The sequence below is a fragment of the Neovison vison genome, chromosome 2 (genome assembly GCF_020171115.1).
Source record: "Neovison vison isolate M4711 chromosome 2, ASM_NN_V1, whole genome shotgun sequence".
Classification (NCBI taxonomy): Eukaryota; Metazoa; Chordata; class Mammalia; order Carnivora; family Mustelidae; genus Neogale; species Neogale vison.
Genome location: NC_058092.1, coordinates 55,226,038 through 55,248,770, shown reverse-complemented (window position 1 = coordinate 55,248,770; position 22,733 = coordinate 55,226,038). Strand labels below are relative to the sequence as shown.

The window sequence follows — 22,733 nt, the reverse complement described above, 5'->3', positions numbered from 1 at the left end:
TAATTCATTTCCCACATGATTTGGAATAAATTGGAGCCTCCCCAAATCAGAGAGCAGGGGTAGAAAGACCTCTTCTCTGCCTGGCTCTTCTCTTTGGTGTACTACTACGGAACGAATGCTGATGAGGACTTTTTTTTTTTTTTTGGTAACTATTTGTTCTTGGCCTGGTGATTTGGGCAGCCTCTACCAAAGGGTAGGGCTGTGATGGGAAGGGCGAGGAGCCCCTAACAAGGACAGATGGCAACAATGCAAGCTGCCCAGCATCAGTAGAACAGTGGTGAGCAGGCCATGTCTGGAGTAACACAAGGAGCAGACATAGGACTTCTTTCTTTCACTTCTCACACCTGGATTATGACTGCTATCGGACCCCAACAACCTCTGGTTACTCTCCCTCCCTCTTCAGAATTTTTCTTCAGTAACAATCGTGGCTATTTTGTGAGTGGGGGAAAAGACGTTGCTTCAAGTTTTGCTTTCAAACTATGAAGATACTAAACGCTACCTGGGACCCAGTATTGCCCAAATCCCCAAACCCAGGCCAGGAGCACAAACATGTAAGTATCTAGAAGGTTGCTCAAATGAAAAGAACTGTTCTACTCTAGGACCAGACAGGAAATAAGCCTCTGGTGTTTTATACCTGGGAGGCCTCCATGCATATCAGGTCCAATGGTCTATTGATAAAGAGGGGGAATTGAGTCTCTAAGATCCACAGCTAGTGAATGGGTTGAACCAGAGACAGGGTTTAGATCTCTTGTCTCACTCTTACATGATATTGTTGGAGGGCTCCTAAAGCAGAGAACCATGAATGGTTACTTCCTGTTTTGAATGTTTTGTAACAGAACTCATTATTTTAGACATATTTACTCTTGTCAATTTTATTTCTAATATTTTAGAGTTTCTCATTTGCCTGATTTTCCAGGTTCTACTCTATGTTGTCTCCACCTTTTGTATACATTTGTCGGTTATCTGTGGATGTAATTTATATAAAATCAGAGAAAAAAACATTTATGAATATATATTCCTGGGATTAAGTTCTTTTACTAATTCATACTGTATTTTGAGAGGAATTCAGTATTTTATATGAAAATTTAGACTTTATAATTCTTTTAATGACCAGACTAAAATTCTTCTCTAAGAAGAAAATGTGGGAATTTATGATTTTAGCTTTGATCTCACAACAAAAAATTCACTTTTAAAAGTAACAAACTACAGCAAAGAGAGGATTAAAGGTGACACAAATTTTCCCAAGATGAAATTATGAAAAGTAATGCAAAATAAAATGCACATCGTACCCATACAGAGGTAGAACCTTATATTCAAAGAAACTTTCTTAAGATTATAGAGACCACTTTTTAAAATAAATTAAGTCATATTAACTTACACAAGTTAAGCCATATTTTAGTCTCCAATGAGTTAAAAACCTGTATTTTAATTAAAAAAATTTTATAAGTGTATTTTCTCTTCCTTATGGTTTTCCATTTGTTTATTTATTTATTAACATAAAATGTATTATTTGCTTCAGGGGCACAGGTCTGTGAATGAAACATCCGTCTTACACAATTCACAGCACTCACCATAGCGTCAACAGTTTCTGTTTGTTTGGTTTTTTTCTAGCAAAAGACAACATCATAAGATAGCATTTGGCTTGCTGGAGGGAGGTGATGGGAGGAGGGGGTAAATGAGTGATGGGCATTGAGGAGGGCACCTACTGGGATGAAACCGAGTGTTGGATATAAGTGTTGAATCACTAAATTCTACTCCTGAAACCAATACTTGACTGCATGTTAACTAACTTGAGTTAAAAAAAAAAAAAGAAAAAAAAAAGCATTTTATAAACTCTACTTGGAAAATTCCTTTATCTGGGAAAAACTGTTCAAAATCAGGCTGTCAGAAGCATGAACACAGAAGGACCAGCTAGAAGCTGTGGAGAGGTCAGACCTAGGAAGCCTCAAAGCCCATAATTAAGAGCTATTTGAAACCCTCGAAAGAAAAAGAATTCTACACATCAGACTGAAGGGCTCCGTATATGTTATTTATCACTAGTAAGGTGCATAAAACACCTGTAGGCTCTGCTGAACAACAATTTTGACAGCAAAATCTATGAACTGGAGAGGAGGGCCTTTGCCTGTTTTTTATTTTACTCCATCTCCTCTCATTTTCCAAGATCTTTGAAGCCTTTAGTGTTTTATCTTTGTTCTACAAATATATAGAATTTGCTTCAAAGGTGGAAAGAAAGTCATTTGTATCCAGTCTTGGTATATTCTGGTTTAGATTTTTTCTTTTTTTCTTTTTTTTTTTTGAGAGAGAGAAAGAGAAACAGTGAGAGAGCTTGTGGTGCAGGGCCAGGGAGGGGAAGAGGGAAAGGGAGAAAGAGAATCTCAAGCAAGCTCTAGGTCCATCACAGAGCTGCCTGTGGGGCTCAATCTCACAATCCTGAGATCAAATTTTGGGACCTTAGCCCAAATCAAGGATCAGACCCTTCACTGACTGAGCTACCCATGCAAACCCTGGTCTTGATGTAAGCCAAACACTACACGTTGAGTGGCAAACTCAGAAGAGTACAGGGCAAGGAGAGGGGTGCCATTGGTAAGGGCATGTCTTCACGAAGCTCTGGGGAATTCACCACACCTCAGGAGCTCCCATGCCTTCCTGGCAAAAATTTGGGCCTAGTGCTGCCAGATCTTCAAAGTTGTTGAGAGAGAAGAAGCACATCCTGTTTTTTTTTTTTTTTTTTTTTTTAATTTCAAACATTCTGGTTTATAAATGGGACTAAAGTTGTTTTTAACTGCACAAGCAAACAAAACACTTACTCCGCTGTTCAGAATCTGCAGGTGGCCAATCTGTCTCTGATTGCAGGGATCTGTGTCACATATAATAAGGTCTCAGTAAATTTTATCTACTATTCTTATTACTTCATCTGATTACTCAAACAGGGACTTTGCAATCGGTCTATTCCCTTTCTGAGCAAATCTCCTGTGTTTCTATATAAATATTAATTGCTCAATTCCTAGATTTCTCTTAATCCTCGGATACATTCCGGAAAAGGTTTTGGCAACATTTATTATTCCCCCATTTCTATTTTGATGTTAAAATAAGAGATAACTCTTACTTTGTACCTTGAGGTTATTTTCCAAAGGGGGTGTACATTAATAATTTATAATTTGGTCACTAGAATGAAGATCTTGGGTTAGAACATATTGTATTTCTAGAATGTATATAATTTGCAAATATGCCTCCCTAAAATAATATTTCAGCCTATGTCCTCATAGTTTCCTCAGTGTCCTTATTCCACACCAGTTTTGCTTTGTTATTTTTTGCACAAAAGGATTAATTTTAAGTCCGCCTACTAGAATACCTTAGTCTTAGCCAATGAGGGTAAGTGTTTTAAGATATTTATAAAAAGAAGTAACCAAACACAATCTGTCTTGCTCATCAAAATCACTAAGTCAGCCTCAGGTTTTGAAGTTTTACAAGATGCTAAATTCAGTGCTATGGGGAACAGGAGGAAAATGCGTGAAAAGCTACCAAGCACCAAACAAATATTTTTATATAGGCTAGTCATAGCAAATTCAGTGATTCATGTTAGAGAATTTTCTAGGAAAGAATTAGAATATGTGATCATTATGCATATTATTTTGATTCCAGCCCATCTTCTTACTAGCTTTTTAATGCTGATGGGGAAGGCCAGCTATCAGGCAAGCCCTTAACCCCTACCCCCATCCCTTGTAGGTCTTTATCTATATTTAAATTCATTCTTGTATCCATTACAACTCAAACTACAGTGAATACCTATCATGTCCAATAGAACCTAGTTGAGAGGATCTTCTGAAACGCCATTTGGGAAGAGAAAATAAAGACCTCGCTACTAACCAAGATAGTCATTAAGACTCAACCAGACTGAGCAATCAACAAGAGGGACATTTCCAAAGGAAAATGAGGCCAGGGAGTGACAGGAGGACTCGTCCTTAAAAACACACAACTCAAAATGACAAGGATTACTTGCAGTTAAAATTGAAGTAAGGACAACAGGGGAAAACCAATGAGGAGGAGAGCTTTTTTTGATGCACCACGGGTTAAGTTCAGGCCACCCAACTGAGTCAATTTTTGAAGTGGCCAAATCTGGATAATTCAGAGAAAGATTCAGAGTTAAGAATAAGGGCATTTGGCAAAATATAAAGAAAGGCTACTAAAGCACACCAACTAAATTGTATGCCACATAGCATGTGATACAATAGAGACGCTCAATTACTCAGATCAGAAGTGGCCATTCAGTTTTGTAGTAGATGTAGTAATAATAATAATAATAATAATAATATGTTTATTTTATTTTTAGAAACCAAAAGACTTGGGGTTTGTACTTTGATGTGTTTTAGTATTTTGATCCCATTTTTGTTCTTCGGTGTCTTCCACTTCTCCTCCCTCCTATCACACAGACTTGCCGCGGGTGGGGTAGCCTGCAGGTGGTACAGAGACTGCCAGGCTGGGGGCAATGCACGGGATGACATGTTGGAGCCCTTATTGCACCATCCACTTAGGTGAGTTAAGGGCAACCAACCACCAACCATTTCTCAGTGCTTGTTAACGTGGAAACACAGATTTCCATGATTTTCTGTGGAGAGGTTACCCGTGATAGCTGAGCATGGGCATGCTGGAAACATTTTCCCAATATACCAGGTAACTGACAAGAGAACATTGAATTTTTTTTTTTTCTAGTAGATCTATTTCATCGTTGCTAGGAAAAAAAAAAAAAGATGTAGGTACATCATAGCAGATTCGTGCCACCACTAAAAATCACCCACTTTTACTAAAAAGGAATGTGGAAGAGTTGCTTTGCACTTTATAAAGATCCTCTTTCTCTATCTCTTTGACAACTCCGGAAGCAGATATTTTTCTGATTAGCTGTAAAATAAAAGAAGGAAGACAACTTCCCTCTTCTAGGCCAGCTTCACAAGCCTTCGTTAGACGGATGCTATCATGTTGGGCATTAAGCCAGAAATTAACTTAAAAGGTTTGCCTAGTTCATGGTACGTATATGTAGCTTGACCAATCCAAGGGGAAGCTGCAGTAAATGAAACTTCATACCTAAACTATTTAATCATATGCCTTTGATGGAGGCAGAGGTGAATCTTCCCAAAATTACACCGTGGTTCTTCATAATAGACTTATAAAATCACTTAGCAACCGACTTCCTTTTTTCCCCATGGGGCATAATTAGACCTTGTCCTGGTTCACGAAGGTTTGTTTTTAAAAATTCAAAATCTTGTTTAGGTGTTAAACACAGTCAGTCATTATGCAGATGATGAAAATGAATAGAAGTCACATTTGGCCAAAATGTGGAAAGGACTTATTTCTTACCGGACTTTTCCTCTATAAAGCGTAGGCATGAAGAAGAAAAAGAGAAAATGAGAGAGGTGAAATGTATTTTCAGAGAAACAGATCCGGCTCAGAATAACCCTCCTCAAAGCAGCTCTCAAGGCACTGCTCTTCTAACGGCTTTCTCTGGGCATCTGACATAGTCATTCCCAGGTCACAGGCTTTAGCTTCAAGGGTGGCAGAACATGCACCCCCAAATCTGTTACTTCGCTAAATTGATGATTTTTGAACTGCAAGCATTTGAAAACGGTAAATGCAAGGAGACTCTCTGATCAACCCTAATCTGCCTAGAGATATATTGAGAATTGTCATAAATCCCCTTCCCAGGAGTGTTATTGATCAGGGAGCCCTGAGTCTTAGCATGAGTGAGGAGACCAGAAGTCAATACCTCACCGAAACAAATTTGATCACACAATATTCTTCCCACCTATTTTTCCTAAAGATCAGCTGCTATCCCTTCAGAGGCCTATGTCCCCTCCCTTTCTCTACATAGCGGTATTTAATTCAAGATTTTAAAGCCACCTATTTGAGTTACTTTATTTTTCTGGGGTCTCCCATGTATACATGAAATGTACATGCTACTACACTTCTGTATGTTTTTCTCTAACATGCCTTTTCATTAGAGACCCAGCTGAACCCCCAGGTGGGTAGAGATCACATTGTGCCTCCCCTACAAATTCAAGCTATAGAAGGCATCTCCCTTGGAGACACTCTAAGCTCTCTTTTGAATGCTTTGCTTCTAGCAAATAGATTTGTGCCTTGAAAATAGAAAATTTTGCTTTGTGATATTGAAAGGATTTGGAAGATGTCATTATTGCAATACAGCTGAGCATGGTCATAAACCTAAAACATGAGACTTTCCAGTAGCTCCAACTTTGTCAGGGAACCCGGTACCTGTCATCTCCTCTCAGGATACCCTGGCTACAGTCACCAATTCTCCCATCCCACTCCTTATAAACAATAGCAAATTATTGTCCTGGTGAGTGGTCCCTGGTCCCCTCAGAAAGCTCTTTTATTTCTTGAGCAAATGTCATGGTGAGGGCCTCATCCCTGGTAGAAAGCTGTGCTCCATGAGCCTTTTGTGCACACTTCCTAGCTGATGGTCCCATTTCCACTTTCACCCACTAAATTCATCCTCTGCACTACCTGCAGAATTATTTTTCAGAATAGTAAAGTGAATATATTACTGTGTCCTTAAAGAGCCTCCCAATTATTCAGAAAATAGAACACACGCTCCATTCTATGTCAGTTGTGCCTTCACAATGGGTTCTAACTTACCCTCACTCTTTATCTCCCACCCTCCCACCTCCCACCTGTAGGAAGCCCACACTTAACCGCAGAGGCTCCTGGCCATCTGAATGTTGAATCCCCTCACTCACTTCCCTGCCTTCTGCTCAGGCTGCCTCTATAGCCCTCAGTCACAAGTTTACTTATTCTTTGAGGCCAGGACTGCTTCTTCCATGAGGCCTTCCCCAAGCTTCCCCATTCAGAATGGGTTGTTCCCTTTTCTTGTCCGATCACAGCACATTCCTTTTCTTCACAATAACCATGTATAATTAAAGGTCTTTCTGTTTGCCTGGTGTTTATTAGCCTTGGGGGAAAACAAAGGTCCACATTGCTAGCATATTCTTTTTTTTTAAGATTTTATTTATTTATTTGTCAGAGACAGAGGGAGAGCGAGCGAGTGAGCCCAGGCAGACAGAGAGGCAGGCAGAGGCAAAGGGAGAAGCAGGCTCCCCGCCGAGCAAGGAGCCCGATGTGGGCTCGATCCCAGAACCCCGGGATCATGACCTGAGCCGAAGGCAGCGGCTTAACACACTGAGCCACCCAGGCGTCCCATTGCTAGCATATTCTTTGCAGTTCTTATTGTCCTGTGTCATTTAGGTGTCTCCACTCCATTATTGCTCACAGTAATGGTCACGAATGGACTCTCTCTGGTCCCAAACATAGTGCTAGGGACACAGGAGGCATTCGAAGCAGGTTTAGGAATTCCCTTTTGCGGGGCCATTAAAACACTAGAAAATGTTTGAAGCATCATGTCTTTTAAAATACAGAAAGATGAATTGCACTCTGAAATAAAGTTGAATTGTATATGCCTCAAGGGATGTGGCCCCAGTTGTAATGTTCCTTCACCAGCTTCTCTAAATGTTTCACTTAGCTCCCCCTTAACTGTTTATCTCTCTGCCATTAGTGACCCCAGGGGCGAATATATGTCACAAATGTTCCCAGGAACTAGCACTGCTTTGCACAAACAGTATATAGAGCTATGTGATCTGATCTCCAGGGCAGAATGTTCTCTTATAGCCAAAAACTAATGTTTCAGGGTCAAGATAGGGGCTGACTTTCAGCCCCAGACCCTTGGTAAGTAACACAGAGAAATGAAAATTATTAATGCCCATGTTTGCAACCTACAGACAAAAAGAAATTCTTGGGTTAAAATCAAATAGCTTTAATGGAGTTGTCCCTGGAAAGAGGAGCAGGAGCTTTTCTATATTTAAATTAGTTTAACCACTTATTTTCTGGATGTCTTAGAGCAAGATATCCTGTGCCTTAATTCAGTAATTTCTAAGGCAGGGCTACAGATTTGTTGTAGGAATGCTGTGAGGATTAAACCTTGTGGATGATATTGACAGCTAATGTTTACTGAAAACTGCTACTGATTTACCTTATGCAGTTGGTGTCCTGTTACCACTGAGGAAAAGGAGGCTCAGATGAATTCTAAGACCACACAGTTACAAAGGAGCAGGGCTGGGACTGGTTCCCAGTTTATTTGCCTCCCCTGAGCCTGGCTGGGGTGAGTCCACGGAACAGACCAAGTTCCCTAAACAGATTAACCCACTTTCAGAGCCTTATCAGCATTGGGATCTAGAAACAACATAGCTAAAAGCTCACAGATCACAGAACCTGGAAAATAACCTTGGATCTTTCCAAAGGAGAGTTACATAGATGATGTCTATCTATCATAGCAGGTCTCAAGGGATGAAATTTTCAGAATGTGAGTTTGTGTTTCTAGGCATGGTTTCAGACGTTGGAATTAAACTCTGATTAGAAGGTAAATTTCTTAGCCTTTTCTTAGAATTAAATGCGTTATATTGAATTAGAATCAGAAGAATAAATATGAACATACAAATGATAAGGTTCTTTTCTCCTCCCCACACCTTCTCATTCCAGCCTTCATGGTGATTAAAACTTTTTTTTTTTTTTAAGATTTTATTTATTTATTTGAGAGAGAGAAAGAGCATGAGCAGAGGGAAGAGACCAAGGGAGAGGGAGAAGCAGGCTCCCCATGGAGCAGGGAGTCTGAAGTGGAGCCCAATCTCAGGACCCTGGAATCACAACCTGAGCCAAAGGCAGATGCCCAACCAACTAAGCCACCCAGGTACCCCAGGCTTCATGGTGATAAACCAATATATTGCTTTGCTTTCATTGTTAGCAGCTGCTGACACACCTAGGCTATGGCGTCTTGGCTTAAGGATTTCTTCAGAAGGTTAAACAAATAAATAAAGAAAAAAAAACCCTCTAAGACAATTCTCCTTTGGGGAAAACAAAGATATTTCTTGATTTAAAATGAACTCATAGCATTAGAGTTCATTTTTAACTGTGGAAAAGTTACTAATAAAATTAGAAAAGAGATATATACCTTCAGGTACACTTGTACATAGAAACAGAATGAATGAATTTTTGGACTAGACAAAACATACACCTAAAATATAATCCAGTGAATCATCTCTAGTGCAGGGATTTTCCTGTGCTAAAGCCTGAGAAAGTATCATTCTTTAATTTGCAAGCCTTGTTGAAACGTAGCTCGTCCTTATCTTAAATCACTTTCTTTTGCCAGCAGGCATTCAAGTTAGGTCTTGAAGCCTACATTTCTGCATAAGGGGCTCAAAAACAGTAACATTTACAGTAGAATTTAAGACCCAGAGCCAAAGCTAACAGAGGTGAATGAAGAAAAGTATACACCAGAATTTAGCGATCCTTGTCCAGAGGTTTTGTGCTCTAAATTCATCCCTGCACTCTTAACAAGGAACCAGCTGCCATGAAAATTTTTGGCTTCAAGCTTCGTAAGAATGAAAACAAGACACAAAAAACCACGTCTCACCTATAAACTTCTTAGAAGTCTGCAACTGTTTAACCTTACATATAAGATGGCTATATTTTGGATCTTTATATTTAATGAATGAGATTTTATTATAAATATAACCACTTCTTATCAGTTGTGTCTGGCAACAGAAGCAAAAGGATAATTTATTCATTTATTAAACCATTAACAGATATTTACTGGGTGCCTAATAAAAACCAAACACTATTCTAGACATGGGTGAACAAAACAACAGGAACAATAAACAAAAAAAAATTCTGATGAGCTTATTCTGGGGATCAGAGGGAGGAGATAGACAATAAATAATAAGCATAACAAATGAAGCAAAATATTTGGTATTTTCGAAGATGATAAATGCAGTTTTTAAAGGCAGAGCAAATAGAGGTTTGAGAATGCCAAAGTAGAGCATTCCATGATTTTTAATAAGGTGGTCAAGGTAAGCCACTGAGCTCATGACTTGAACAGGCAGCTGAGGTGGAGTGGAGGATGTCACACTACAGCTTTCTGGGGGAAACGGGCACAGCCAAGGAGCCAGGGAAGAATGGAATAAGAAGGGAGAGTGGTGGGTGTTAGCCTGAAGGTTGGGGGTGTCCGCACCATGATGGTCTTGAAGGCCACTGCAAAGTCCCTGACTTTACTCTCTTCCAATGCCGCTTACTTCTCTCCCTTCTTAGTAGTTTCCCAGGGTGGAGGTTTAGTCAGGGTTGGTTGCTGAGAAGAGGCATAGATGACATAGAGGAAGCTACCTCAGAGAATGCCTGCTTGTGACATGAACTGACATTTTTCATTACTCTTTGGAAGCTAACTTTGATTTCCCAAATATCAAGTTAAAAACAGAAGACAGGGGCGCCTGGGTGGCTCAGTGGGTTAAGCCGCTGCCTTCGGCTTGGGTCATGATCTCAGGGTCCTGGGATCGAGTCCCGCATCGGGCTCTCTGCTCAGCAGGGAGCCTGCTTCCTCCTCTCTCTCTCTGCCTGCCTCTCTGCCTACTTGTGGTCTCTCTCTGTCAAATAAATAAATAAAATCTTTAAAAAAAAAAAAAACAGAAGACAGAGATGGGTTTCAAATAGGTTAGGAAGTGGAAGGAGAGTTTGTGCTGAGCAAAGCAGAGTGAGGCCACCATTCCATCTTTCCTTCCTGTCTGTTGGTCACTTAAGGACAAGTGGTTCATACAGGCTCAGCAACCCTGTACTCCCGCTGCGCTCGTAGCCAAGTCAAATGATGTCTCCTCAGGCCCATGGACAGTTAGTAGCTATGTTTTAGACAGAAAGAAATCTCACTTTATTCTGTTCATTCTGAAATTTCCCCCAGTCTCCAAAGAGACATTTTCTGACATAATGAGTGTGAGTGATTCACACTCTAAGGGGTTTTTTTTTTTCCCCTAAAACAATTAAAAAGTACATCCATTGCTGTAGATTATTTCTGGCCCTAAAAAAAAAATTCTCCTTCAAAGGACAAAGGGATAGATACTTTTTTCTTATACTGTTATATTTATTTTTGTACTATTATTCATACACTTATAGAAACTTCTTAGTACGAAAATAAATATATTATTAAAAAGATAATACCACTAAGTGACTGAAACACGAGGCCTTAGGAGAACAGACATCTCACTAGATATGTGGGATCAGGGAAGAGAATTATGACAAAGTGCTAGCACTCCCAGAAAAGAAGGGCACATTAATAAACTTAAAAAAAAGAACTTGCAAGCTGGAAGAAAGTTATTGTTCATATTATTCATCCATCTAATAATGTAGAAAAGCAGGTGAATAGAAAGGGGAAGGATCAAAGAAATGGAGAGCCATAAATATGCCCTTTTTCTAAAATACTGTGAGGGATGTAAGTTGCATTTTTGTGACAGTGAAACACCAAGTTCCATATAATTTCTCACAGTGAAGAGCATCTACCCATTGAACCAATCTATAAGTATTTTCTAAGCTCCTGCTCCAGGTCATTCAATGTTGTAAGTTCTTGAGGGAAGGCCCCCTTCCCTCAAGGGGGGTTTGAACCTGTAGCATCTGGGGGCAGGATCACTTATCCTAAATCCAACAATTACTGAATTGTTCACAAATTATGCTTCTGCTAAACTTATTTTCCAAATTGATTGCTTCATTACAGAGCCCATTCCACCCTGATTATGGCCATTGGCTAATAAAAATAGTTTTAAATTCTAAATTCTACACCAGTAGGACTAACACAGCCAAGGCAAAAGAACGATATAAAAATTGGCCTTTTTGATTATGATCAGCATTATAATTAAAAGCATGTAATTAAAAAAGAAGCATGTTATTCAAGAATTTCCTGCCTCTGGTCAAGGACATCTTCACATTTTTTTTTTTTAAAAGATTTTATTTATTTATCAGAGAGAGAGAGGGGGAGAGGGCAAGCACAGGCAGGCAGAGGCAGAGGAAGAAGCAGGCTCCCTGCTGAGCAAGGAGCCCGATGTGGGACTCGATCCCAGGACGCTGGGATCATGACCTGAGCCGAAGGCAGCTGCTTAACCAACTGAGCCACCCAGGCGTCCCACATCTTCACATTTTTATGTGTTTAAAATTGTGGGTATACTGTCTCAGATTTTAAGCTGGTAACAGAAAATGAGGCTTTTAGGTCTCTAATCCTGGTAGTCAGGTTTCTGTCCCTCCCATCCCCATTGGGTCACGTTGTCTGAGATAGTAGAACAAAATGGAAGAATCTGGAGTTATGCAAGGAAATTTTGATTCTTACACCTCACAGAGGGGAACAAAAGACCATGTGCTCAGAGGGCCCAACTAGCAGTAACTGAAGAAATAATGACAAAGGCGATCCAGATTGAATTCATATTCTGCTCATTTTCAAGAAGATCAAAATATACAGCACAGAGATTTCTTCTGACCAGCACAGGATGGGCAGGAAAGGTATGGAAAAAATGGTATTTTTATTTTAAAGGTCAGGAAATGGAAGCAACAGAGAATTCACTAGGAAAAATATAATTGGTAACGAAGGAAAGAACAAACACATCTCAGATATGAAACTTATTCTTCTGTAGATAGTCATGGCCTATCAGAATGCAGGAAAGAGAACAACATATATTGAAAAAGGAAGGTCCTACCCAGTTCTCCATCTATACTTCTCTGTAAGGCCTAGAACAACAAAAAAAAGTGTTACATCTTATGTGCCAGCTGGAAGATTTTGGTCAGGCTGCCTGTAGTTCTGTCTGGAGGGAGCATCTCAGACTATATCAGGGTTATGGAATCTGGTCACTATGTTGGCTGAGTATTTGGAAATGGGGAGTGGCAGCTCATGTGCCCTTGTGTTTGATATCCCTGGTCTAGACCCAACCAAGATCATGTTTGCCCCCTGAAGCTCTCCTTGAAGAGTGGAACCCAAGCTGAGCTTCTGGTCTCCCAACTAGCTGTGCTTGAGGTCTGTGCTGAGCACTTAGCATCAGAATGCATACAATCATTAGCCTCCCTTTGCACTGTGCAGAATCCTACCAGGAGCGCATGCCAGTGTGTAGGAGACTCAAGCTTTCCTCCCCCACAGACTCTTTGTTTTTACTGAACTCAATGGGGTGCTGAACCTTCTGCCAAAGTGAGGACAGGAAAGGGGGTGGTGTTACCAAGCAGCAGTGAATTCATGGATTTTACTCACTGGCAGGCTAATTTGGGGGTGGCAGGGTGGGTGGGCCACCTGGAATAGGCAAACAGTACCAGACTGTCTCCAGTTCAAAGCTATCTCCCTCTCCCCATATTTTTTGATTAAATAACTCCGTTATGGATTGCAAATCACCAGGAACAAGCTTAAACTAATAGCTCCTTCAGAAGGTCGTGCCATAGGGGAGAGAGAGGAGGCACCAACAGCCATGCCACCTAGTCCCATATCAATTCTTTCTTCTTTCTCTTTCTCTTTTTCTTTTTCTCTTTCTTCTTTTCTTTCTTTCTCACTTGTCTTTTCCTTCCTTCCTCTCTCCCTGCCTTCCTTCTTTCCTTCCTTCCTTCCTTCCTTCCTTCCTTCCCTCCTTCCTTGTAGGCTCCGGACCACCGTGAAGCCAAGTGTGAGCTCAAACTCATGACCATGAGATCAAGACCTGAGCCAAGATCAAGAGTTGGGCACTTAACCAGCTGAGCCACCCAGACCCGCCTTTCACATCCTCTCTATCAGCCCTCTTCTCCTTGACTTTGCTCAAGTCTTCCCTCGCTATTTTTATTTTATTTCTCACTCCCACAAGTCTCTTAATTTAAAGAGAAGCAGAGATGAAAAGGGAGGCCAGGGAGACAGACAACTAACTGGGCATTTTGCAGCACAATCTCATGTTCTTTTTATCAATCCTGACAGGATGGATATTCCTGTTCCCGTTTTACAGACTTGGTACTGAGGCTCCATGTTAAGGAACTTGCTCACGAACGCAGATCATAAGATACAGACTCAAAAGCCTGTGCTCTTCCTACTTAACCAATATTCTTCAAGAAAATGTTCTCTTTCTTGGTTCCCTTACCATATACCCAACTTGCCCATAAAAACAGAGCTTCTAACAGAGGCTTTTGAGTCAGAAGACAGAGCAAAGTATTCATACTGAGAGGGATTTAAAGACAACAGAATCATTAGACTCCTACTCTGGGGATGAAAAAACCTACTGTGTTTTTAACTTGGCAGAAAGGAGGTAGATGCTGGAGTTCAAGTCCTGATCATCAAACCTTTAGCAGCCTCTCGATCTTTCTGAGTTGATTGTTTCTGTAAAATGGGGTGACCCCCCACCTCTCTGCCTGCTTAGTAATGTGGCTGCTCATTCCATCTTCCTGATCATGATAGCACATATAAAATGTAAACTATAATTATAATGAAACTTTAACATAAAAAATAACTTTCTTGCTTGATTAGGGCAAATGAAATATGAGTCATAGAAAATGAGATCTCATTTCTTCACAATTAAAACGAAGGTGTATGAGGTCTTAGTATAAAATGACATTGAATAAAGTAGAAATCACACATGACATGACAGCAATCAAGGCTGACTGACCTGTCAGCCCAGCCTTGCTCTCTTGTCACACAGAATGACATAGGAGGTACCACAGAAGGTTAGGTCTATGGATTGGGGGGGTGGCGGGGAGAAAGCCTGGGAGGTAGGCTTCTGAGATGGGATCAAGAGCCCTTGAGGGACCATCAAAGGGATAGCCTTCAAAGGGTTTGTGAGTCCTCAGAAGCTGTGTGTAAGATATTTTAGAGGAGCTAATGAACTTTTTATTTTTTCCTGGAAAGAGAGCCAATGACTTTTATCAATAGGATAATGTAGTGTATAGGAGTTCTGAATTAGAAATCAGAACTTCTGGGTTTAAATTCCAGAACTTTGCTTATTAGTTGTGACATCTAGGGTGAGTTTAATTAATCCTTCCATGCCTTAAATTTCTCACCTGTAAAAGGAGGGTAATAATAGTACCTATCTTGTAGGGTTGTTATGAGGATGAACGAGTTATTACGTGTAAAGCATCTGACACAGTTACACTGAGATGTTCACAACTGCCACCACCACTAACACCATCACCATCATGATGGTGCTTAAAGGATGTTGACGAGTATTCACCATGAATACCCTGTTCTGATTCGTAATAGTTAGCATTTACGGAACATCTCCGTTGGGCTTTATATGCATAAAGCTACTTACAAAATACTAAGCACTTTACTGTCTTACTTCCTTAATCCTTACACCGACCCTATGAGGTGAGTAGTAGCAGTGTTAACCTCAATTTACACTTGATTAAGTCTTGACCGAGGCTTAAAGATTTAAGTAACTTGCCCAGGGTCACGTGAGTAATGAGTGCGGAGCCAGGATGCAAACTTCATTCTGACTTCCTCCATAGCCAAAATTCTCAGTCAGTACAGAACTGAACACTTCTGGTTCAAGACAGCTTCTCCAGGTCAGCACACAGTGATTTGGGGTTTACCAAAACACAAACATAAAGGCAGCAAGGGCAGCACAGGAGAAAAGGAAAAGGTGCTGGAGCAGCAAGAATGAAACTGTAACATTTGTCTTCTCACCTCCCTGAAAGCTGCGGGAACCACAAGTTTCTAAAGGACCTAGTGAGCGAAAAGCATGGCTGGAGCTATGTGGGAGAGAGCGCTACCTGTGGGTGCCGGGAGGAATGGAGGTGTCCACATCTGAGACCTGGGGAGTGGTGAGGAAGCCAGGAGGCTCTGCTGTGGAGGCCAGAGGGGAAGCTAGCTGCAGAAGACCATAACTTCAATCTGGAAACTGAAGTGAACACAGGAGGGGGTTTGGCCCAACAAGGGGAAGTTCAGCTTCTGTGTGCTGCCAGTGATGTTGCTTAGACATTGTTTTCTGATTGGTAAGCAGATGCTTACCTAGAAGGTTGGATAAAGCTTGCCCATTATTTGTGACTATTAGCCCTCAGTATCTGACACATGGAAGGTTTTTACCAAATATTTGGTGAACTGATTTGAAGGGGAAGTGGGAAACGATGTCAGTTCTCTCTGAAATAGTTTAGTGGGGAATGCACAGTACAGGATGCCAGTGTGAATGCTGGCCTTCAACAGTCTTCTCAAGAAGCACCATACCTGCTCGGGGAGTTTGATGGTACTCAAAACAGTTTAGGAATGCTTCAGGAATTTCCTCCAAGATAAGTTCACAGGAGTCACACAAGAAACAGTTATTTTATTCACTTGCCCAGTGTTATGCACAGGGCTATTAATGGACTTGGCTCTAAATGATTTTTGGCTATTTGGGTTTCCTGATTTATCACTATCAATGATATTATTTAAACTGTGCCCCAGGCTTTGCAGATCATTCTGAGAATGAGGGAATGATCTCTAAATGTAGTAAGTATAATGATACTTCTTACATGTATTAATTCATTCAACCTTCACAATAGCCTTAAGGAGTTGGTACAGGAATTCTCTTCACTTACAGATGAAGAAACCAAGGCATAGGTTTTATAACTTGCCCAAGGCCATGCATTTAAGAGGTGGAGACCGGTTGTTTGAATCACAGTAACATTCTTGAAGAGTCCATCTCTAGCTCCCTCAAATGATCTAAAATGGAATTGTATTCAGTTGTATGTTGAGTTCTCATTTTGTTGCTTTTTGTAAAGGCATATTTTCTTAGAGTTCTATCTTCCACCCATTATTTTCTTTAACCACCTTCAGAGGACAATTTTACTTTTTAGGCACAAAGCCATTTTTGAAAGATATGATGAAGGTGTGTGCCAACCCTGAATGTAGGGAGAGCGGTACAAAGGGAGACAAACAGCAGACCCACTCATCTCCTGTCCCTGTTTCTATCCCCTCCATTAGGAAGAGCGAGTTGTGTGTTGTATTCACAGAAAGGGATGGACATGCCCCCAAATCATCTTGTAAGGATGTTATTCCCATTTTAGACATGAAGAAACTGAGATGCAAATAGGTTGTAGAACCTGCCTCAGCAGTAGTATGAACTAGGGGTGAGTTCAGGTTGTCAGATTCCATTGTCTTTCCCAGGATACACCAGCTCCTTCAGGGCATAAAGGTACAAAGCTTCTATTCGTGTTTAATGAAATATCAATCACAAATGTCCAGTATGAAAAAAAAAAAAAAACTGTCTTGAAGTTAGTTCTTTTAAAAGGTGGATCAGGTTTGGTTCTGAATTAAAGTCTAAGATACGCAAGAAATCCCTGAACCCTTTACTGAATTCAAGCCTTGAGATGCAGATATATTATAATCCAAAACATGAAAACATAGAATGTTTTTAGGGCAGAAGACTGAAACTGGGGAAGCAAAGCCATGACTCTCAATCAAGGGAGAAAAAGATTTTTAAAAATTCATATAAGTATATATAGACTAGTGTGGTAATTAATTTCATATTTCGACTTGCCTGGCCATGGGGTACCCAGAATAAATATTATTTCTGGGTATGTCTGTAAGGGTTAGATTAGCATTTGAATTGGTGAATTCAGGAAAGTAAGCCCTCTCCCCTATGTGGGTGGGCACTATGCAAATGTATTGAGGACCTGAATAGAGCAAAAGGCAAAGGAAGGAGGAATTCACCCCCCTTTTCTGTCTTACTGTTTGAGCTGGAACATCTCACCTCCTTCTGCTCTGGGATCAGGACTTACACTGTCAGCTCCCCTGTTCTCAGGCCCTTGGACTTTGAATGAATTACACCATCAGCTTTCCCGGGTCTCCACTTGGCAAAGGACATCTAGTGAGACTTCTTAGTCTCCATAATCACGTGAACCAATTTCTCATAACAAATTTCTTTACGCATGCGCACACACATGCATGTACACACGTGCACCCTGTTGGTTCAGCTTCTCTGCAGAACCCCAACACAACTAGTATTGAAGAGCCAAGAATTGCAAAGTACTAATTGTGCATCAGGTACCATGACTTGGATCTTCTGCATGCTTTGCGTTGAGCATTTGGTCATTTATTAAATAACCCATGTTCTGCACTAAGCATGGGGTACAAAAAGCCAAAAGATTTGACTTGCTAGAGACCAGCAATAATCTGCAAAAACAGTCTGTAAGGACCATTATTAGCCTCACTCTACAGAAGAGGAAATAGAGGCTCATAACAATGATGGGGCTTTTCTAAGGTCACACAGGTAGAACGCTGTAGACTCCACAGCTGCCTCCTATTAACCCAAAATTCTAGAAAAAATTCTGTAGCTCGACAGACACAAAGCACTTGGAAAAGGTGATAACCCTAGATGCTAGCACAAAGAAATAGTTACGGCAAATTAAACCCATCATTATCTTGGATAGGTTTTCTGGTCTGGCAGATTTAGGTAAAGCTGTAGATGTCCCATGTCTCTCAAATTCAGCATCATGTTTAATGAGCTTCCATCACCGGCTTGAACAAAATGGAAATACATGACCAGGATGAGAGCACAGGCAGGCAAACCATTGTAAGGGGACAAGGGAGAAACAGTGTGTTTTCAATGGATAAACAATCTGAGGCTGGTGACATGCTATAGTGTTCTGTCCTTGGCCTGGTCCAGTTCACACATTTGTTTACTCACTCACACACACAAGCTTTTATTGAATGGCAATGATATATAAAAGGCCCTAGGTCTGGTATAGAAAATTTAGGGTGGTCACCAAAGGTACGATAGATACTTCTCTTCAAAAGAGCTTCTGGTAAATCAGCTGCCGGGAGTGCTATGGTCACAACCCTTTAGGCTTTGCCTCAGTGGCAGAGGGCCACCTCACCCAAGGTCATTTGCCTTCTGAGCTTGCCCATATCAGAGTACAGACTGATGGGACAGTATAAAGGTTACTCCTCTTGGTCAAACTCTGGACAGCTCTGAAGGGTCATTCTAGTTCTAGAGTTCCCTGTCTGGTCAGCTCAGTTTGTTGCTGGACATGCAACACTGCTTAACTTCTCCTTCTTGCCCATCCTACTCCACAGGAGTGGAGCCCAAGGTCACTCCTTAATAAATATCCTGTACAGTAAACTTGAAGGTAGAAAAGGAGTGTTTTTGTCCCTCATTAATCTTCTAATTAGCACAGCTACTATCAAGGACAAAAGTTACACGGATATAGCATTTGGGTTTAATAATTTCCTTCAACAGTGAAACAGTCTGCTTCAAAAAGCAGTGTTCTTTGCAAGGTACAGGAAGCGTTGTCGCTATTGGAAGGGTCAGTATCAACCAAACAAGCTGGTATTTTAATGAAATTTGTTTCTGTTCATCTGCTGCTCGCTAGCAGGCAGCACAGCATCACTCATGTTTAGAATTTAGTGATTAGAAATTTTTAAAAGGAAACATCCTGGGTTCAAAAGTTTCTATGAATAATTTGCAGGTAAATGGGGGAAAAAATCCATTTCCTAATGAAATCCCAGTAAATGAGATTACTTAAGACACAGTGGAGAAACTGTCAATGCCCATCACGATTCATTCACTCCTTTGTCTTTTTATAGCAGAACTCTGAATTTTAGCTGGTTACATGTCTGTCCAGGCAAAGACTACATTTCCCAGACTCCCTTTCAGCTAACGTGGCCACGTAATTAAATGACGGCTTTGGTCGTGATGTTTGCAAACTCCCAGTAAAACCTTTAAAGGAAACTACTTGCCTTTTATTTTCTCTTTCCTCCATCCCAAAGCTGGACCACGGAGGTGATGGATGGTGGTAAGGAAGGCACAGGCTCAGAAAGATGGGGCATTCATACAGAAAGTTTTTGGGTTCTCTAATAGTGCCTGGAGTAGGACTCTATCATGCATCTGATGTGCCTATTAGCTTTGACTTTTACAGGGGAGAAAAGTAAACCACTGATTTTGTATAAGCTATTTCTTTTTTGGTCCCTGTTAAAGCAGCTTTACTAATATTCTAATTTGTATAGATACCAACTCAACAACTCAAATGTGAGTGCTGTTCATGTTTTGGTCAGTCAGCACAATATCTTACCAGATAGCATAAGATGGAAGGAACAGAAATTAACTTCCTTTCCTGTGAGTTAATCCTTGCATTATCCCCTCTTCTTTTTTAGGGAAAAAAAAAAATCCCCTCTGCCCTGTCCCGCCCCACATTATACTTTATTCCTATATAAAAACCAAAAGTCAAGGCAAGATCTGGATTGAAATTACATTTATTTGTCTATACAATGGGATTTCTGCCAACAATTAAAACCTTGTTTTCTATGCTTTGTTTTAGGGCAGGGTAATTTTCAGATAGGTTTGTATTATGTATACACATAGCTATATATGATGCATTCATCCACCCATCCATCCATTCTTTTATGGAGTAATTTGGCCATGTAATGTGTACAGGGAACTATTCAAATAAAATAAGAACCAATATATGATAAGAGATATCAAATGGGTTACAATTCATTGATTCATATTCACAGATGGATGAACAGAACAAATGAAACACAACTTAATCTTAAAATTCCTTAGAAGAAATAGAAATTAAAAATCCAACATAAACCATTGTTATGAATGACTTACCATTTGGAATTTCCTCTATTTCTATTAATGTAATGATTGATGCTTTTGTAGCATAAAAACCATAGCCTATGTGAAATTGATAGAAATTGATACATTATTAACTAGCATAGGCTCTGTTTCTCTTTTTGCACCTGAATTCAGTGTAGACATGTAAATGTCTGATTGTCTGGCTGGAAACAACTAAAGTTGCATAAGGGATTTGCCATTTTTATCATGGCACTAACTGGATTTCAGAAGGTTTTTTCTACTTATCTGGTTCCAGAGGTAACATACTGCATATATCATTTGTGAACTATATAGGTACTCGTGGGTTATCTAGGAAAGGGTAAGGATTCTAAAACCAAGAACATGTTCTGAGTTACAATCTCTCTTTTTACTTACGTATAATCAGAAACACGGGTAAATTTTCCTAAAGGAACAAAGCCAGCTCACTCCCCTATGCTAAATACCAAAAATCACAAATAAGTGGGCGGGGGGGGGGGGATGCAGGGGTGGTGGTGGGTGGATCTAAGAGTCCCTTGGTTTGTGGCATTGCTGGTATGCAGAAGCAGCCTAACTCTGTGATTACTTTCCCAGGGTGTCCCCAGCTACTCTTCATACTGTTTTCCTGAAAATCTTTTTATCAGAGTCTTAACCATATCATGTCAAGACATTACCTTGAAAACAGGTGTTGAGAAGAGCTCAGACTAAACCTTCTTGCTGCATGGCCAGCAACATATCTGGTTGGAGAAATATCTGCCAGATGACTTGGGCATACGTATTCTTTTTGATAGAATTCTTTTTGATAGAATGCTATTTGATAGAATCTATTCTTTTTGATAGAATTCTTTCTTCCCTAGACGCAACTAGCTTTCAGCAAATACATATAGACTGTCTTCAACTGTTCTAGTAAGTTTTCTTTCACGTAAATTTGTTCATTTAATTCCATGATCTTATCTTCTGACACTCACCCCAGAGATCATCCAAATGCCCACTAATTGTATTAGACCCTACAGAAAAGTGAATATAAACTGGTTTCAGGTGTTTAGATAAATTTTTACAATTAACTTAAAAAATACAGTAAGTGAAAAATGATTTGAAATACATCAACTGAAAAGTGAAAGAGTATGCATTTAAAATTCTTCTCTTACTAAAAATCACTGGTATTACAGACCAGCCTATGAGTTTATAATCTGTACTTTGCATTGCAGAACAGAAAGAAAACCAATACATTTCATGCCTCTTTTTTCAGAGAGACACCTTGAAATACCAAGTGAGTACGTGATTAAAAACTACCTGAAATATAATTTCCGGTGGTTGATTACTAATAGCAATCATTGTAATCATCACTAACAGTTGTGATAAAGGCCATTATAAGCCCTAAGTTCTAAAGAAGGGATCATTATAGATTTTATTCATCCAAGCCAGGCAAATATTCATTCTCAAAGGATAGATGATTACAATTTCTCTAGAAAGTTTAGCTGAGATATTTTTAAAAGCATCTCAGAAATGGTTTAGCATTTATTAACTACCTCTTTCAGGGAAGATGTTGTAGGAAGATCACATCTTTCTGAAGAAGATGCCAAGAACACATTAGCTGCTAGTTTGAGAACCTTCATCTACACTTCACAGCTACTTTTAGAAATAGTTGTAGCATTTATCAAATACCACCGAGAATACAGTATACATGTTGGAACTCAGAATTCAGCAGCTACAGAAATCTAGCAGGTGTGAACTGGGGGAATGGACAACAAATTGTAGAAATATACCAATTTGAATAATATATGTATATGTATAATATAAGTAATGTATATGTATAATATAATATAACTAATATAAGTAAGGTCTACCTACATTTTAGATGCCTAAAAGATGAGAGTATTTAAAACAACTTGATAATAAAATATAATAAATATTATGCATCTTAATAAGTTTTTAGACTGTGATCTATGATATTAGATTAATATTTCTTGGGAGCATATAGCAATGAAAAGGTTGGGTTTTTAGCCCTTTTTTTTTTGTTTTTTTTTTAAGAAAAACAATTTCCTTGGCTTTCCTCGCATGAGTTTCTAGGTGTGGTACATAAAAAAGGGCACTAAGATATGTTTTTAAAAGTCACTGTTAGTAAATATGTAAACTTCATATTGTTTTTAATTGCCTCAGAAGTAACTCTGGATAATCTTTTTGTTACTTTTTCCCTTCTTTTCAAATGCTTGCAGGAGGGTAAGTCAAAAAGAAATGTGGTCCCATGCATTTCTACCATTTTGAAAAGCACAAGAACTGCAATATAAAATCAGCATAGTTTTCTAACATAGAACGAGCTGTTTAAAGTTGACAAAGTTCATAAAAGGGTGACCATACGCAGCC

At 39.8% G+C, this 22,733-nt stretch overlaps 1 protein-coding gene across 22 annotated transcripts in view; it reads right to left on the bottom strand.

The window, feature by feature from the left end:
• The window catches only part of SGIP1 (SH3GL interacting endocytic adaptor 1), a 209,110-nt gene that overhangs the window by 81,065 nt on the left and 105,312 nt on the right, over positions 1–22,733 (bottom strand). For 15 of the 22 annotated variants that reach the window (XM_044238412.1, XM_044238413.1, XM_044238400.1 and 12 more), the window contains one exon: positions 5,353–5,364. The exons of the other annotated variants lie outside the window; for them this stretch is intronic. In XM_044238412.1, the coding sequence (XP_044094347.1) occupies positions 5,353–5,364 (12 nt within the window). The remainder of the gene's footprint in view (positions 1–5,352; positions 5,365–22,733) is intronic. 22 annotated transcript variants of the gene reach the window in all.